Source organism: Oryzias latipes, chromosome 5 (genome assembly GCF_053564925.1).
Source record: "Oryzias latipes strain Hd-rR chromosome 5, Olatipes_Hd-rR_3.1".
Taxonomy (NCBI): Eukaryota; Metazoa; Chordata; class Actinopteri; order Beloniformes; family Adrianichthyidae; genus Oryzias; species Oryzias latipes.
Genome location: NC_136241.1, coordinates 29212493 through 29231909, shown reverse-complemented (window position 1 = coordinate 29231909; position 19417 = coordinate 29212493). Strand labels below are relative to the sequence as shown.

The window sequence follows — 19417 nt, the reverse complement described above, 5'->3', positions numbered from 1 at the left end:
GACGAACGATCACCGTCATCATCTGAGCACATCATTTTTTGGAATAAAAACAGTTAACAGGTTTGCCTTAAACTAAGTCTTTTTATTATTATTATTTGAAGCTATTAGAAAAATCACCTTCAACCCAAAAAGACAGATTTCTCCAAGCCGTCCTCTACTTTAGTGTACTCCAGGTGAGATTTGAAGTACTGGCTTTCATACTGAGGGCTGTTTCGAATGTACTCGAGGTAATCTGGAGTTCCCGGGCAGATGACGTTGTCTGCCAGCAAGATGCTGCCTTTCCTCAGGAGGCCACACTTCTGAAAAGTTTAGGAAAGCTGTGTGAGCATTAAAAAAAAAAAACAGGGGTTCAATCTGTAACCAACTCACCTCCATCAGCTTTGTGTCAGGAAGATAGCGATCTTTCCAGTGGTCCAAGAAAACCAAGTCGAATGTTTTCACCCCAAACATCTCTTGCATTTTGGGGATCAAGTCTCCAGAAGCTCCTTCAACTAAATGAATCTGATAAAAAAAGAGCACATTGAGACAATTACAGTTACAGCCCTTTTATCCCTACATAACACGTTCATAACTTCTTTCCTAAAGACTATATTTACCTTATCCTGCAGCCCTGCCCATGCAATAACCTGCCGAGCTATTTTAGCATATTCTGGATTAAACTCAACAGTTATAAGCTTGCTGTTTGGTGACAGCAGGCTGGCAATGCGCACTGTGGAGTAGCCACAGTAGGTCCCCAACTCCAACACATAAGTGGGGTTTGCCTCAGACACTACAGAGTCCAGAATGCAGCCTGCAGGTGCAAAAAAAGACAGCTTCATCAGGTGAAAGCATGTTCATGCAGAGAAAATGCTATCAACGAGTCAGTACCTTTTTCATCCCCCACATTCATGGCCCATTCCTTATGCCTGCAGAACTGATCAATAGCTCTAACCACGCTGCGAGGGTCCCCTCTAGTGGCGTTTTTCTGTACTGCAGCCAGAAGCCGCTGAAGACAGGAAGACAGGATCACTGACTGCTTTGAAAAAAGGCAAATCATCAATTTAAAATCACTCGTGACCAGAACTGAGAGTAAAAACATTCCTTTAGATAACGACTGGTCTCTTTTGAGCTTTTAATTGAACGGGAACCTGTTATAACTGAAAAAAGCTTGTTAGAAAGAAGAAATCAGTTTGACTCTGTTTCTACTAATTCAAAGCTGAAGACTCTTTTTTTTTTTCGACCAGGAAAAAAATAAAATATTTATGTTCAATGTTGGGGCAAAAAAGACATATAGATTCCCTATAGCAGATTCAATCAAGAATGTAAATGTTAAAGTCCAGTCTTAGTCAATTTAGAAACCCAGACAACAGGCTGGTTGTTGTTAACCTTTGGAAGGGTCAACTGACAGTAAGCAATGAAAGTTGGATCCCTTATGGTTTGCTTCAGTGAAACAATGTTAAGTTAAAAATGTCAAAAACTAAATATAGTTTGTTATTATTTATCAGTAAAACATGCCAGTTTTATAACCTCAAAAGTATTTCATCACAGTGGGGCAAAAAAGTATTAAGTCAGCCACCAATTATGTCAGTTCTCTCCCTTAAAAAAGATGAGAGGCCTGTAAACGTTTTCCGTTAGCCTTCACAAGGTTTTCCCAAACAGTTGCTGGTATTTTGGCCCATTTCTCCATGCAGATCTCCTCTAGAGCAGTGATTTTTTTGGGGGGCTGTCACTGGGCAACACAGACTTTGAACTGTCTCCAGAGATTTTCTAAGGGGGGGAGATCTGGAGACAGGCTAGGCCACTCAAAGACCTAGAAATGCTCCTTACGAAGCCACTCCTTCATTACCCAGGCAAGGTGTTTGGGATCGTTGTCATGCTGAGAGACCCAGCCACATGTAATCTTCAAGGCCCTTGCTAATGGAAGTAGGTTTTCACTCAAAATATGATGATACATGGCCCCATTTATTCTTTCCTTTACACAGATTGGTTGTCCTTGTATGTCTTCCATTTCGTAATAATTGCTCCCACCATTCATATCTTCACACTAAGCTTTTGCAGATTCAGTCTTCCCAGCCTGGTGCAGGTCAACAGTTATGTTTCTGGTGTCCTTAGACAGCTCTTAGGTCTTGGTCATAGTGGTGTTTGGAGTGTGAATGTTTGAGGTTGTGGACAGGTGTCTTTTATATTGATAACGAGTTCAAAGAGGTGCCATAAATACAGGTAACAAGTGGAGGCAGAAGATCCTCTTACAGAAGAAGTTACATGTCTGTGAGAGCCAGAAATCTTGCTTGTTTTTAGGTGACCAAATACTTCTTTACCATAGTTTACAAATTAACTCTTTAAAAATCAGACAGTGATTTTCTGGATTTTTTTCTCTCATTTTGTCTCTCATACTTGAGGTGTACCTATGATGAAAATTACAGGCTTCTCTCATCTTTTTTTAAGTGGGAGAACTTGCACAATTGGTGGTTGACTAAATCATTTTTTTTCTCCAGCGTATAACTTTAAAACCTAAGAAGAAAGAAATATTGTTAAATATAAATGCTGAGACATGGAATCGTTACTAAATTGAATGTTTTGCAGTTAACATATTTTATCATTTATTTAAAAGAAATGACGTGCATTCTAATCTATTTTCTGTTCTATTCTAATCTATTTTCTGTTCTATTCTATTCTATTGGTGGTTTGTAACCTTTAATGTGTCATAAAAAAAATAGTAAAACCATCTTTTTTCTGGCTACTCCCTTCAGATGTTGCCACAGTAAATCACCCATAAGTGACGTTCCTGAGCCAATCCTCTCCTTTTACCTGGACTTGGGGGCACCACACAGAAACACTGGAGAGCTCCTCTGTGTGGTTGCAGCAGTACCTTTACAGCACCTAGTAGTCCTAGGCTGTCTATCAACCAAGGACTAACCAGACACAGCCCTGCATGGTTTCTGAGATCAGATCGGACACGTCGAGAGCAGCACTGCCATACAGTAAAACAGTCAATGAGGTCTTTAATAGGCCGTGTGCTCCTACTAGACATAGAACTTACAAGAAATTCTGCAAAACTTTGATCAAAAATTTCAGATCCTACTTAAGTGACAGATCCATAAAAAAACATTAAAGTATTTTTTCTTGTCTTGGCCAAATAAATGTCAATCTTAACAAGTATTTTCCAACGGGTTTTTATTTTTGTGCACAAACATCTACACGAGCTCAAAAAGTAAATAACTATTGACGGCGGAAACCTTAATACACATCTATACAGACCCAAACATACTGAGAATGACTCGCAAGCACATATAGGTGCAAATACAAACCTGTCAAACACATCAAACCTGCACATTTACATATGTCTGTACCGATGTAAAGGTGGGCGGGGGCTCAAGTAAGTGCTTATTAAAAATGTACAATGTCCCACAATAATACCCCCAGGGAGGAGCAAATCGAGGGATATCCATCCCCTGTGACCCCAACCCCAAAAGGGTTAAAAGGTCCTTGCTAAATACTCCAGGCAGGTCAGAGGCCAACTCTGTAAGGGTCCAGGACAGAGCAGAGGCAAGGACCACCCAGCTCCCCATCTGGTAGGCGCTGACAAGAAAAGGTGCATGCAGTACATGCAGTATCCATTCACAAAAGATGGACAATAGGAAGGATCTAAAAATATTTTTTGTTTTTGAGTATATAAATGGTCAGAGAAGGTGTTTTGCAATTTTGTGATACAGGCTGGAGCAAAGTCTGAAAGTGAACAACCACATCCTTGACTGGTAAGGGGCATGACCTGGTTTAACACAAAGACGCATCATGTTCTGTTTAGTTTTATGACACACAGATCAGGGCCTTGAAATCATTTTTAAACTGCAACTTCCTGTAGTGATTTCATAATACTTCTCTAATGCAAGAAACAAGATGTTAGGACTGCAGCCCAGGCTCAGGTCAGACAGACGCTGAGCTAAAGTGAAAAAAAGAATCTGTTTTTCACATTTTAAACGTATTATAGTAACGCCTGAAAGTGAACAGGAATCAATAACTCTGGTACTAGTTTTAAAAGGTAAAATAGATGAGAATCACTTGCATAACCATAAAAGCTGTTAAAAAAAAACACCTAAGTGCTGCTATTTGCTGCCATCAATACATCCAACAAGTATAGTTGAAAACTAAATGAGAAGGTGATACAATCCTAACAACCCCATGACTACTGTAAAGTCTGTTCTCAAAAGTTGCTTTCTAGTCAAACTACACTGATAAAATTAAGATCTAATTTCTTTACGATACATTTTATTAAGCAGCAAACTCTGAATGACACTCTTTAAGAAATGACCAGACCTGTTCTGTCTCATATCTCTATCCTGGTTGATGACTGACAGCCATGACTGAAGTTTTTTAAAATGATCATTCAAACATGGCAAATAGCAAAGATGTAATGTGGATAAAGTTTAACTCCAAAAACCCTCACAGTCTTGACTGTAAATTGCCAGTTTATGAACAAGTATCGCACACAAGAAAAGCAAAGTATTGTCTGTAATGAAGCCTAGAAAAGTCATTAAAAGGATAACATTTTTCTGTCTCACCACAGGGTTGTCATCATCTAAAGGTGGCTTTTGTGTCAAAAACTCTAGGAAACCCAAAATCTATGTAGCTTTTGTATTTGCTTTGGAAACAAACAGTGTTTTGGGAGACATGTGAGAATCCAACTGCTGTGCAGGGTAACACAGCAGCAGACAGGTCAGGTATTTCCTGAGGCCCGGTTCAGCTGGAGCGTGCAGCTTGAACATTTCTTTATCCATCTTTTTTACCTACTGTTTTTTTCTCACATGCATTGAACGTAAAATAATTCTTTGACAACGATTGTAGATATAAGGCAGACCTGAGGACGAGTGCTTCGGGTCAGCATGTCCAGCATTCCCTCCACAAACTTGTCGTGCCAGATGAGCGCCAGTCCAGCGTGATACTGCACAATGAAGGGGATGATCCATCTGTACAGAGCGTACAGGACAGCTGCTCCACCAGTGCAACTGTATAGAAGAGTCAGCAACATCCTGCAACCACAACATCCACGAAGGACTCAGATGAAAGAACCGTACACAACAATGGTGCATGATAGATCAAAAGCTCCCCCCTCATTCAGCCTCTCCGTTGTGTCATTTTAATGAGATGGGTATTCACCGTCTTCTCTATTATCCATCAGCAGCTCACTTTAGGAGTCGCCAGTGAATCACCCGTCTCCATCTAGCCCTCTCCTCTGCATCCTCAGGCCTTGTTCCTGGTACCTCCAACCTCAGCATCTTTTTACCAACGCTGTCACACCCCTTGAGATGCATAAACCACCTTATAATCCGAACGTTCTAACATGAGCTGTCATCCTTCTGATGGATTTATTCCTGATCCATTTACCATTTAGCCTAGTTTCCAACAGAACCCAGTTGTTCAACAGCACAGGTGGTTGCTAATCTAGATCGATCCTATATAAAGGTTCACTTACTAGTTCACATGACTGGTGGGGTTTTAAATGGTAAATGGCGTATATTTATATAGTGCTTTACTTCTTAAAAGGACCAAAAGCCTTTACAGTCCCATTCACCAATACATTCACACACTGATGGTGACCCTGCTGCCAAACACTGGTGCCAACCTACAACCACTGAAAGCACTGTAAGGTTCAATGTCTTGCTCAAGGAAACTTCAACACATCAGCGTGCAGAGCAGAATCAAACCTGCGATCTGCGACTGCTCTACCTCTGCACCATGGCTGCCCATATGTGGGATCCTCTTCCACGCACAACCGTCTTCATTAGGTAAATGCCTCCTTATGACTGCATTGGATGGGTGTTTACCATGCAGCCTCTACAGTATCTGTCTTTATTTCCAGCTGCTGCTGCCACGTTTTCACTGTAGGTTCATGCAGGTCAACATGTGGACACCTTTATTATTATCTCCAGCCAACTTCTTGAAAAGACTGTTTTTTTTTTATCTCCGGCCAGATAAAAAAGAGCAAGGAGCACAGCTTGAATCCTAAATAAGCTCCAACTGTGAGAAAGCAGCAGGGCTGCCTGGAAAAGACCCCTCTCTGCAGAAAATAATGCAACTGTGAAAGACCCGTGGTGGTTGAAGTAATCCCTTTTGATTTGGAGTTTTAGTTGCATGGCAACTGGCTGGGGGTTAGGAGCTGTGTCACCAAAGGCTGGCCGCCGAGACTTTGACCTTTACTTTGGCGTTCCCTGAACGCAGCACAGACAGTGCCATGCACGGGAAATGCTGGGAACAAAAACGCGCACGGTTCCGTCTTTTTAACAGTTTGGGCTCACATGTGGCCATTCACCCGAATCCGCTTTACATAATGTCAACGACTAATAGAAAAGAAAGAAATAAAAAAAAGACTAAAAAGAAGTCCAGTTTCCGCAAAATACCCCCAAAAGCCAATTGCGCAACTTTACGAAATAATTTCTCCCACGTGTGCATTATAAAGTTCCAAGATTAAGAGAAATACATGTCAGAATATTTACATACAATAGATAATAAAAGACGTTTTCCTCCCTAAAAATAAATGCTTCTTATTGAAACATAACAGGACTTACTTGTAGGCAATAGGAGGGTGGGGTTCCCGTTTTCTCCTCTCACCTTTTGTCGCAGCGGGAAGAAAACCGGAGCGCCAAGCCACCGTTGACGTGAACCTAACTCCTCCCTCCTCTCTCTTCCAACCCCCTACTCAATGCAGCCGTCAATGCGAGCATGCACGGAATGTGCAACACAACAATCTGCTGCAGCACGGGGGACACAGACACCCACCCACCCACTGCAACAGAGGAGCTTTTCACTACGGCTTTACTGGGATGAAAAGGCGGGGGGGGGGGGGGGGGGGGGTGTTTAATATGTATTATTTTCCATCTAAACAGGTTACTTTAACACTTTCATTTCAGAAAAAAAAACAGAAAAATCAAAAGGTTATACATTTTTCTATGGACGCCTGATCTGTTTTGCCTTCTTCCCCTTTGGGAAGACAGAGAGCATTCATGCCGTCACTGGAGCTGTCAGGATGCATCTGTTCTGCTCTGCACACTTGTCTATTCAGTCTACTGAACACACAGAACTTTAATATCGGGGTGTAACTGTAAACTTTAATGATTCCATTCATATCATAGTTTGCTGTTACGATTCAGTTGTTTTTGTTCAGTTTTGAACAATGCCATTCACTGATCTAGGACATCTTTAGCCAAAACTTCAACCAGTGAGACTCAGAGATAAATACCTGGATACTGATATTCCTTGGACATCTTGCAAGATAATTAAGTGTAAATTAAACAGGTAAAAAGGAATTAATGGAAAATCCATTCACATTTTAGTTCCATTAAGTTCAGCCAACTGTTGTTTTTCCACATCAAAATAATACAAAAAGAATATTATTAGAATATTACTGTCTGGTCACATCTCTGCAAAATTCAGTGTTTCCACACATTGGACTGTAATGAAGCTTTGATCAATATTTTTGGCTGCCATCATACGTGTGTTGTCTGCTGCGATGGCACTTGATCGTTTTTAAATGATAGAAAATAAACCTACCATGTTTCAATCCAAATGACATTTTCCATTATTGATATATTCCATTTATTTCATTTTGAAAGGATTTTATAGATTGATTCGATTAACAACTTGCCTCAGACAGATTGATCTGATTGGATCATAGGAATATAAATCAATTCATCCATTGAGTCGATTAATTGTTACTCTCCTACTTTACTATCAGATATTTTTCTATACAGGTTTTGTAATGTACATGCACTGAAATAACAATAGTCACGATGCAGTCCTGATCACAAGGCCGGATAGTCATGGGGGGGGGGGGGGGGGGGGGGCAATGTCCACCCAAATGTGATGGCCTACAAAAATCCACAATTAACTAAAGAAATAAAAATTAACCAAAAAGAAGTATAAAACAAAAAAAATTTTAGGCAAAAAAAACACAAGGATGGAGGGAGAGAAGATGGACTAACAGACATTAAAAATGAGGGGAAAAAAAAGATACATAAGGCCTCAATATGGCACAAATCATTGTCCTGCTTGTGCCAGTCCCAAGTAAATGCAGAGGCTGGAGTCAGGAAGAGCCTTCAACGTTGAACTTATAAGACAAATCAAACAGATAAAAGGAGAAGATAGATATCTGGATGGATGAACTGATATGAGTTTCTGCATTTTGGGGGTTCTGAGGGATATGATACCCCAAATTCAGGCCTTCCTGATCAAAGTTTTTTTCCCCACCGTGCTTGCATCAATCAGAATGAGGAGGTCAGCCATGGGTGTTTCAGACACTGTGAAGCTGTGGCTCTTTTCTGTGGCAGAAGCTCCAACATGGGCAGCAGAAAGGAGGCGAACTGAACACCTTCTTCTCGTCTCCACTCATATTTATCCAACAGGATCTCCAGCAGGCTCCACGGTTTTAGCTTAGAGATGTGCCGTAGTTGTCCTGAAGGAGTTCGAATTGTGTTGAAGATGCAGATTAGAGGTCAGAAAAATGCAATAAAAGTCAAGCAAAAATAGCATTGATCCTGGTCATCGGATCTAAACTTTACCTTTACGGTTGAAATATTGTTTCGAATGTCTCCCGGACTGCACAAACTGGGATGGGAGAGGTCCCAGCAGCTCGATGATGTGAGCAATGTGATCTTAGACAACAGAGTCATATGCTTTATTATATTTCTGTCAGTTCAGAGCAAAGCAATGATGAGGGGAAAACAAACCTTCCTCACGGGTGAATCGAACTCCAGATTGAGGGTCAAACAAAAAGTCTCCAGTGGCCAGTTCAAAAGCCTGAACACGACAGAAAAGCAGAAATCACAGCATGCTGATTATGATGGAGTCAAACGCAGGAGCTCTGCTCACCATGCAGGCGGTGCTCCAGATGTCGGCTGGCGTGTCGTAGCCTGCACCAATCAGGACTTCTACAGAGCGGTACTGACATGTTTGGATGTCTTCAGTGAAGTGTTTGTGCTGTAAGCAAGAAAAACCTCCAATTTAAAAGGCTGTTTTGAAAACAGTCCTCCTGGATTTATCTGAGGCTTTAAGACATAATGTAAGATGGCAACAAGGAGGAAAAAAAAACATTCTGAGACAAACATGACTTCATGCTTGAACTCTGTAAGGTGCTGTCAATGTGTAAAATAAAATTTACATGACTGCACGTTAAGAGCATTTTGATTGTTTTTTTCCTGTTTTTTAACTCATTATTTGCAGAAAACTGTTTGGACAAAACATTTGACTGTAGCTTTGAGTGTTGGCAGTTTTTGTCTTTCATATTTAATGTGATATAGTACACAGATTTTGAGCTGAGTGTAGAATTCTCCAAACAAACTAAAACCTTTTCAGGCTACTCTAAACTAACAAATGTGGCTTTAAAAATTTCAAAAAAGTCGCCCGAGCAAATGTCACGGCAAGCCTTAATAATAGATAGCAACATTAAAGGTCTTCACAAAAAGTGGAATTTGTGGCTTGCCAACTCTCATAGCTAAGAGATAAGTCTGTTTTGGGGGCTGTGTAGTTTTAATTTCCTAAATGTTGTTTTATTTACAAGTTGTGATTTTATCCATTTGCATAGCAAGTGTTTGTATATGTATTTTGTATTTTATTGTGTTTGTATTTATGCTTTTTTACATAATGACCAGAGGACCACAGATGAAAACTAGCCATTGGCTAATTTTGGCTTTTTTAACCAGGCTAAATCACATGTTTTTTTGTTTTTTTTTTAAATTGCATTGTCCTCTTTTAAATAAACTATTATTATTACTAATCAGAGTTGAACAAAAAGTCTCAAGATGAAATGGAAGCTTGAAAATGACAAAATTAAACAAAAAGGTCAAAAATGTTTAAACCAGTTCCACATCTCTTAAAATGAGTTTTATTGTTATTTTCTTTGATGTTAAACAATACATGTGTAGTGGTATGACTGTGCAAAATCTACTTGATTTGTAGTAAACTAATAAAGTTTGTTATATTTGGCTTGTCCTAGTTAGAGCTGTACATTTTAATCTAAAAAAAAAAAAACACCACAAGAGAAGAGAATCTTGATCTTAGAGCTACAGCGATGTTTTCAATGCAAATATTTTCTAGAAACGGTCAGGGCAGATGATCGACCCGAGTCTGATTATGCTGATGGTTTCTTCCTAATCTTTTATCAGAGGAAATTTTTCTCCTTTGTTTCCTTCCCTTTGTTTGCTTACATGAGTTACACTGAAAACCCCTATGAAAGGTAATCTCAGGATAACTTTATGGCACAATAAATTCCTATTAGAGCTGCAACATATGAGAAAAACTTTTAATATTAGTGATCAATAGTGCAATGGTGAATTGACTTGAAAATAATAGCAAACAAGTAAAACATTTCCATTTCATTACAAGTCTTTTTCAAATAAAAGTCAACATAACTTAAAATATACTCCAAATGATCCTCGCCTGCATAGTATGCCTACATCTAACATAAAAGGGTTCATTTTGATTGGTCAACAACAACATGAAGATTGGTCAAATGGTCTATGTGATTCATTAAATACTTCAAGCTGCCATAAGATTATTCGGGTGTAAACACTTAAGGGAACCATTTATTGCAATTGATGCCATCTGATTCATGCAGAGGCTGATTTAACGATGACAATAAATTAGCATTTCAAAGTGTAGGATAGTCCTGTTTAAATGAATATTGGAGCTTTATTTGATGCTTTTTTCACAACACTTTGAGACCTCAGTTGCGAACAGGTGCTTTATAAAAAAAACTTCTTAAAAAAACTGAACAATACTTGAAAATGACTCACCACCCAGCAGGCATTGCCCAGGTCAGCAATCTTAATAAGAATTTTCTCTGCGCTCTTAGCTTTCAGTAAATCTACATCAGGGTCAATCGCGTCTGAAACACATAAATGCACAGTAGTCATTATAGTTCACATATTGAATCAGAAAGCAAAGATGTTCCTATAAAATTTGACCGTAAAATGAAAAACTAGATATACAATCATCAAAGAAATACTTTCAATAGTACAGTGCCTTGAAAAGGATTTACCTCTTGGATATGTGTCCATTTTGTTGCTTTTAAAATCACTCATGGTCAATAAAATTTGTCTTTCCTCACACAGAAATTTACTAGAAAAAAAACCTTCAATGTCAAAGCATTCTACAAAGCAATGTCAATGAAACAAAAATATGAAATGAAATAAAACTGTTTGCATAGTTATTCTCCCCCTTTTAAATTAAACGGTCTAATTCAATAGAAGTCCATCAAATTTGGTGCCAGAAGTTTCACAATTAGTGAAATGATGATCATCTGAGAGGTGTGGTTGTGTCCCAAGTCTATGAAGGCTCCAGATACTGGTGGAGCGGTATTCCTGGCTACCATTTCACCATGAGGATAGAAGAACACTTTAAGCAACTCAGAAAAATTGTTGTTGAAAGGTAAAAGTCAGAGGATAGATACAAAAATATTTGGAAAGCTTTGAACATGCCCCGGAGTTTTATCCCTTTCGGGGTCAAGGGGCTGCCGGGGCCTATCCCGGCCACTTGTGGGCAAAGGCAGGGGACACCCTGAAGAGTTCACCAGTCTGGCAGGGCCCCCAGAGGATCATTGTTGTAATATTTATTAGATTGAATTTAAAAGCACCCTTCTTTTTTAGTTGAACAGAAAAAAAGCTTTTCCACTCAAAGGAGGACTGACCTTTATCTGGGTATGATGAAGGCAGAGGAGTGGGATTTAACTCCTGTAATCTGGATTCAAAGACTGTAGCATCTGTGACATGGCTCATCGACGAGCAGACCCTGTGCCTTTGTGATTCACTGTCAGGTCCTTCTTCAAACAGTAACGTTTGCCTCCTCGTCTTCATGTTGTCCCCTGTGAGCTTTGACTGACTGGTGGGGCTGTGCACGCTTGATGGAGCGGTGGCATCAGAAAAGGAAGACGTGTGATTCGACGGAGTCTTCCGGCTTCGACATTTTCTGGTTTTACCCGCCGACTGCCTGTCTGAATTCCTGAGTACCTTACCGGGCTGTAGGGAGGGATGAGTTGTAAACACTGAACATAAAAAGCTAAAAGTGCCGCAGTACATTATGCTCTTTGTGTCGATCTTCAACGTGCAGCAAATCATGCTAGTGAAGGGAGCTCTGAGTTGTGTTTATAAATCTGACTGCTGACTGCAAAAGATAACCTTATTTAGACTTCAGCTCTGTGGCCCATCCTGCAGTTTGGCTATTAGTCATTATGGAATGGCGTGTCAAAGAAACAAACATAGTGAATGTAGTTGTGGTAACCTAAACAACTTCAGCTGACAAAAACCAGATACAAAGAAATGTTCCTATGTAAGGGAATCTGCTCTTCACTTTATTTCCACACACTGAATGCAACCAGGAATGCACAAACATGCACACAGGTCAAGCACAGCTTTATTTTTATTTTATTTTTGTATGCATCTTATCTTACACTTATTCGATTCTGTTGCTGTTTTTTATGCTATTGAACCAGGATTAGTCTTAATTTTGTACCACAAAAATATCAATGTGAGCTGGTATGACAGTAAAAGTTCCTGGAAAAGTTCCTAACATTCCCACTCTGATCAACTTTTGGTCTATTATAAAAGTGTTGTCAGTAGTCTTTGTTGGTATGTTAAGTGACACAACACTCACAGGTATTTTGCAGCCTGGATTAATCCAGCGTGTCATGCTCTAATCTGCAGGTGTGGCAAAGCTGCACTAAAGCGGTCTGCATGTAAGCAAAACAACATTCATCTTACCCACTCTCCAAAAACGTGGAAAACCCCCGACAGCTTCCCCACTAAGTTGAAAAAACTCTTAGATAAAATAGCAGAAAATCTCGTTTTTTAATAGCATTCATTTAAAGAAAAACTCAAGCATCTTGATACAACAAGACAAACAGATTTGAAGTTGCACACCTGCTTTTTTCTGGAAGCTCTATCCACTGGCAAAACAGGAAAACAATAATAGTTAAAAGGCTCCTAGTTGTAAAAAATTAAAAATGAAATTCTCTCATTACTAACCTGAGTTGGTGTGAGAAGGAGACACTGGCGGCTTCCACAAATGGGCTTTGGGTGCAAGCTTCTCAATAAAAGCATCATCCGCTCTTAAAAGAATGTTTTCTGGCTTGATGTCTGTGTGGATAATCTTGCATTTCGTATGCAAGTAGTCCAAACCCTGCAAAACCTGCAATGAAAACTGCATTGCATCACTGAGGGTGTGTCCCACATTTACATTATTGTAGACAGTCACAGCTTCACAACACCTGTCTGAGGATGCTCTTAACGCAGGCCAGAGGAAGGCCGGTGTAATTTGATTTGATGATCCACCGCAGCAGCTGGTCCCCCAGAACCTCTAGAACCATGCAAACATCTGGGAGCAGTTAAGGAAATCATTTCAGGGTTGAGGGTTTTCCGGCACATTTTCATTGATTGAGTAGCTTTTACAAAGTCATGCGGCAGTTAAGGTGGATTGTGTGTGTAAAGGAAACGCTCTCCGGTTGATCCATTGATCCTGAAATCATCCACGAGGCGCACGACTCTGTCACGGTTTGAATCTTTGGGGTCACTGTCCCTCACCTGGAGGTCACATACAGAGAACATCACAACATAAAGAAAAGCATGCAACTCCATAACCACGAGGACAAACTACTATGTTTCTGCTGCAAAACTATGATTTGATGGATCTTTATGGGGTCAAACCAGAATCAGTTTGAAGATCCACTCCAATGAAAATCCTATGCTTGGTGTTTTTAAATTGTTCTTGAGACATTTTTCACATGACAGAGGACTTGTATAAAGAAAATTAATATTCAAACTGTGTTTCTGAGTATTTATTTAAATAGTTCTGAATCAGGAACAGACAAAAGAAAATGCTGTTGGAAAAAGCCTGACGCTATGACGCAGATGCTACAGTTGGTGGGACACAAGCTTGCCGCTTCGCTCCACTCTGATGCATCCACTTGCAGACAAATAGGTCCATTAGCGTCTTTGTTTTCCTCGTGTGAGCTGGAATCTGGCTCAAAACTGTACGGCTGGGTAGCTCTGATATTGCTTGCCCCTTTTGTTGCACCGCTGATGTTATGTTGGCAGTGTGGGGGGCTGTGAGCCAGTGGGAGAGAGTGTAAACAAAGAGATGATGGGAAATGATTTACTCCGTGCCATCTGTCCCACCCACAACTCAATTTCTGATGAACTCCTGCAGCTCTGCAGAAACTGCCCTAGAAAACACCACAGGTTTTTGATTTTGGCTAAAAACAGCCTAATCATGATCAGAAACCCACTGGGAATGATCATATAACAGATCCAAATATGATCAGAGTGGGACTTTATAGTAAATGGAACACCAGATTGTAAAAAAAAAAAAAACTTTAAAATTCAAAAACAGTTTTAAACCCGAAAGTACACATTCTAAACTTTAATAGAAATATGGAAATCTAAAAATTAGGACATTTTGAACTTGAATGGAAAAATAACTATAAACTTAAAACTCTTACCAAATGAAAAATGTTTGCTATCAGCACATGCTTTTTTTGTATTCCAGACTTTTGTTTCTTCATTTCTCTACCTTCGCTTTCTGTTCTCAGTTTCAATTCAGATTTTTCAGGGTTTAGCCTTTGCATGTTAGTGTTTGCATGTTCTCCCTGTGCATGCGTGGTTTTACTCAGGGAACTCCGGCTTCCTCCCACCATCCAAAAACATGCTTAATGGGTTAATTGGTTACTCTAAATTGGCCCTAGGTGTGAATGTGAAAGTTCATGGGTGTGTGATTGTAGCCCTGCCACAGACTGCTGACCTGTTCAGGGTGTCCCCCGCCTTCGCCCACAAGTGGCCTGGATAGGCTGCGGCAGCCCCGTGACCCCAAAAGGGAATAAACGGTTTAGAAGATGAATGAGTGTTTAGCCTTATTTTGTGTGGGGGTGGGGCTTTTAGCCCACTGTGGCTACCTGGACATGATTGACATTGGGTGATAGAGGTTATGGGGACGTCATTTCCACTCCAGTAATGAGTGGTCTATTCAGTTGGTTAAGTTTGTTGTCTAACTTAATTCTGTTTTTGTTATCTTCTTAAGCGCCCAGTTTTTAAATTATCTTATTTTTTTATTTTTTTTTATTTTTTTTGAGAAAAATTTACTGATGAGTCTTCTGATGTATTCTTTGGCTAATTGGACCCTCACTGTCATCCCTCCTTGGGATGTCAATCATGTCCTGGTAGCCAATGAGCTCAAAGCCCCACCTCCACATCAAAATAGGCCCCACACAAAAAAAAAAAGAAAAGTCTGAATTAAACTGTTATTTAAAGACTAAAAGTGAAGAGTGATAGAAATGGTTAAAAAAAAAGTTGAAACTACAAAAAATCAGCTTTTACAAATTAACATTTTTCTCTTGGTAGCTGTTTTAGATTTATAGTTCCTTTTCCTTCGAGTTTCAAATTTATTTATTTTTCATCATTTCTTTTAATGATGAAATATTTATTTTTAATATACAGTTTTGTCATTCCTATTTTCTGCATTTCCTTGAGTTTTTTTTGATTTTCTTCTTTTAATTCACAATCTGGTTTTTCATTCACTCTAAAAAACTCGTGCTGCTTTGACCCCATTAATCTCATCTTGAAAATAAAATGACTGCATTTGCTTTGGGCAAACTTTCAAACAGTAATCAACAGTTTTTTTTCAATAAAATTTTTATCATGACTTATTAAATTTAAACTCCATAGACATGGGACTGTAAATGTGTAAAACCCCCAAATTATCACACACTTTAGATTGGAAAAACATATTTGCAATTGCTTCAGACAACTATCTGTCAATATATTATTTTAGAGAAAACCGGCCCCAAGTCCGCACTGACACATTTCAGAAGTTTGATCTCATCCAGTGCGGTCTCTGTGAACGTTGGAGCACTCTTCACCACCTTCAGAGCCACAAAACCCTTCGTCCTGCATGCAGACAATTATGGCTTTCAGTTCCCATCCTTTTTAGAAGTTTCCTTTTCAGTTATGCTATCTTGAGAACTTTGAAGGTTGTACTCACATCACATCCCAGCAGAGCCATACAGTGGAAAAGTGACCCCATCCCAACTTTTGTTGTACTTGGTATCGGTTGGCAAACACTTCCCCAATCTCTACAGGGTAATAACCGCCTGTAATGTTATTGAGAAAGACCAAAGAGAAGATATTAGTCATTGTATTTTAATTTTATTTCAAAGGTTTTATGTCATTTTGCCTACCAACGCCATAGTCTGCAGGATTCTCCTGTTGCTCTTCAAAGCAAATCTCAGGCCGAGGTGGATCAGGACGATCGTGGGAAGCTGGAGGGCAGTTGAGCTTTTTGCTAGGTTTAGAAATCTGGGATTTCTCTGCGTATCGGGGGTGAGGGTTGATGGGTGGGTTTGATAAATTTGTTGTCAGAAGTCCTGCGATAACAGCGGCGTAAGACGACGCCATGTTTGCGCTGCAGAGCAGTTAAGGATGAATTGCAATACCCCGGGAGAGAGCTACAAAAGAACGTTGAAAAGAAACACATTTCAAACTTTATTTTCCTTCGTGTTAGTGCATTCAACGAAGCCCGCAACCTGACATCGTATAAAAAATAATAATTAGTTCCCACAAAATAATTTGTTTTCACGAAATAATGCCCGGATGTCTTCATGACAAGCCAACAAGATCCGCTGCCCGGCATAGCGTGCTCCGCTGCTATCCAACTCCAGTGGGCGACAGCCAGCCGCCTGGAGTAGCAATCACTTCGCTAAGGTTAATGGAAATATATCCCCTAGTTTGATTCTTGTTTTTATTTTTCCCCTCTTGAATCAATGTGGGTCACAGAGACATGGATGTAGCGGCGGAAAGCGGCTTTTGCGGCAGGACGAAGTGCGTACCGGGCTGTGAATGAATCCAGACATGGAGACATGAGTACTGATGCTTTTGTAGAGCTTTTTAAAATAATTAAATCCGATCTCTAAACATCCTCAGTTTCTTCCATGCAATGTAATGAGACACACACAGACAGAAATGTGAAAGTAAACATTTAGGAACATGCAGTCTGTTGTAAATCCAAGTTTTGCTCAAATTCATGTTTATCAATGACTTATCACGTGAACTATTATTTCGTGGGAACGAAATAATAATTTGTGGGATAAAATTATTAATTTGTGGGAACAGATTAATTAATTTTTTTTTACCCATGTCAGGTCACGCACAGGCTCCGTACATTTCCCTTATTAAAACTGAATGAAATGACTACTGCTGTTGTTGCCACAAGTTGTTTGCAATGACATTTTAAAAAGGAGCAGGGACCCGTGTGCTTATTTTTGGAAAAGGTAATGGCATGTCAACAGAAATAGCTGCTCACAGAAGCTGCAGACACAGTTGGCAGTTTGTGTGAACCGTTCAAGCTGCTGTTTCAAACATGATGAACCAGAAGTTCTTTTGTCACTATGGTGTCTCAAATCCAAAAAGTTCTCATAACTTGCACTGAATCTGAAATAGTATTTCTCAACTTTCCCAAAAGTTTGAAAAATGATCAAGTAACTATTTAAAAAATCTATTTACACAAAAGAAGGTACCTGATAATTATTTTAAAGTGATGGCAGAATTGTTGATTGAACTCTAATTTTGCAGATAATTGGCTTGAATTATGCTAAATTCAATTTTACTGAAATAGTTTCCCCCATTTTTATTAAAACTATTTTTATAATTCTAGTTTGTATATTTTGATCTTAGACTAAATGGACAAACAGTATCAACACATGAAAAGTACATTTAACATAAATACGAGAATTCAAATTATTTTCATGTCGGAAAATTAAATGCAATGAAAAGTTACAATCCCCTTTTTAAATGTAAAAAATCTATTTTATTTCAGTCAAAAGTCGTTTAAAATGCCTACCCCAAAGTATTTATTTGACTACATCATGTTTTTAATGATAGAGTTCATATAAAGTTTATTCATGGGTCTATTCTAAAAGAATTATGTAACTGTTATTTTATGACTTGCATTAAATTTTTTGGTAAATAAGATTAATAAATGCATTGAAGGAAAAAAACAAACACAATTTTCAGCATTAACTTGATAAATTATTTAGAAGATAAAATAAACAATTACAGATCCGTTGTACTAGAAAAAAATAAATTTGTATTTTAATTAGAGAAAAAAATCTAATTAAATCCAATGACAGCCCTTATTAAACTACATTATATAAATGGTCATTTTGATATTTTTCTCTTTTTTTCTGCAAAGAATAAAAACTGTTCACTTAGAAGTCCATAACCTGACGTCAGCACGTGTCATTATATCCTACATGTGCAGCTGCGGTTTAAAACTGCTCAGCAATTAAGGTTTTTACGTACAAAAGGGAGTGTTGCTTACCAGACTGCGTGTTCCGCACAGCTTCGCTCCAACACGACAGACCAAGAAAAACCACAAACTGTTGAAAAAAACTGAAGTTAAAACCAGAACGACGCCACACCTCCACCCGAAAACTTTAAGGGCAAGAGAGCCAAACACTGTCGTTCCTCAAATGACCACTGAGAGGCGCTCAACTCTAATTCTGATTTACTGATTCACCGCAGTGAAGGAGTAAGCCCTGGCTGCAGCCTGCAGAATGGGTCAACATAGAGGTGCTTTACTTTCGACCCATTAATTCTACCATACCTCTAGTATTGTAGTGAAATTTGGGAAAATATATCAAAAACAAATATTGATCCAACAATTAAAGTTCAACAAAGAGAAATTACAAAAATATCTTAAATTAAGCTGATTTGCATGAAATTATAAATGCAATATTTAAAAAAGAAAACATGGATTATAAAAATATGTTGCTTAGTGCCTTAAAACTACCTTTGAGACTGCGGATATTATTTGGAAGAAGAGATGAACATTTTAATGTTTGAATCAGAGAGAGGAAGAACACAGAGACAAGGGAGACACCTGCTGGCTGATTTCCGTAACTGCACCTCCGTTTAGAAGACCTGAACGCGGATCCTCAAGGGGTCACATGCAGGCCTGCAGGAACTGCCAGGATGAAACGACTGACAGGTTGCATATCAGTTTGCATTTTAAGGGAGAAAGACTGATGACATTAATTAAAACAATGTTTAGCTTGGAGACTTTTTGTAATAACATTTGAATACTGACACGATGACAAATTAAATCTAAAACATTTTAAATTATTAGAAAATGCAATTAAAAAGAGTAAATTGAAATGTCGTTTTTAGAGCAAATTAAAAATGCAGTTTAAAAATGTGTCCTATTTGAGTAGACAATTGAAAGACATGCTTTTATTTGAATTATTTATATCTTTTTGATGTTTTTATCTTTCCTATGGAAATTATGAAAACCTTTTTTTATCTGAATTAAAACGTTAAAAAATGTATGTGAAGCCCCAGAACTCAACAGTTTGATTTTTTAGTTTTAAGCATTAAAAAAGCAAAATAAATATTTAATAAAATCAGGG

At 38.8% G+C, this 19417-nt stretch overlaps 2 protein-coding genes across 5 annotated transcripts; both read right to left on the bottom strand.

Annotated features, from left to right (window-relative positions):
- Positions 1 to 61: 61 nt before the first annotated feature.
- On the bottom strand, positions 62 to 6782 carry comtb (catechol-O-methyltransferase b). 3 transcript variants are annotated; one of them, XM_004069097.4, is made up of 6 exons: positions 6543 to 6782; positions 4835 to 5006; positions 868 to 985; positions 597 to 790; positions 370 to 501; positions 62 to 299 (listed from the first exon to the last, which is right to left on the bottom strand). In XM_004069097.4, exons 2-6 carry the CDS (start codon positions 5003 to 5005, stop codon positions 120 to 122), a joined length of 795 nt encoding a protein of 264 aa, XP_004069145.1. In that variant the 5' UTR covers position 5006; positions 6543 to 6782; the 3' UTR covers positions 62 to 119. The 3 variants fall into 3 exon arrangements, with proteins under 3 accessions (XP_004069145.1, XP_078803723.1, XP_078803722.1); XM_078947597.1 differs by having other exon boundaries at positions 6586 to 6648; XM_078947596.1 differs by having other exon boundaries at positions 4835 to 5012; positions 6543 to 6631.
- Positions 6783 to 7545: 763 nt separating this feature from the next.
- Positions 7546 to 19415, bottom strand: LOC101159187 (SRSF protein kinase 3). 2 transcript variants are annotated; one of them, XM_020703471.3, is made up of 15 exons: positions 18331 to 19415; positions 16193 to 16459; positions 15997 to 16105; positions 15815 to 15902; positions 13457 to 13544; positions 13232 to 13338; positions 12990 to 13164; positions 12885 to 12910; positions 12726 to 12782; positions 11657 to 11984; positions 10764 to 10855; positions 8842 to 8949; positions 8700 to 8769; positions 8532 to 8624; positions 7546 to 8425 (listed from the first exon to the last, which is right to left on the bottom strand). In XM_020703471.3, the coding sequence occupies exons 2-15, from the start codon at positions 16407 to 16409 to the stop codon at positions 8235 to 8237; spliced, it is 1749 nt and encodes a 582-aa protein (XP_020559130.1). In that variant the 5' UTR covers positions 16410 to 16459; positions 18331 to 19415; the 3' UTR covers positions 7546 to 8234. The 2 variants fall into 2 exon arrangements, with proteins under 2 accessions (XP_020559130.1, XP_078803720.1); XM_078947594.1 differs by having other exon boundaries at positions 12990 to 13152.
- Between the last annotated feature and the right edge of the window lie 2 nt (positions 19416 to 19417).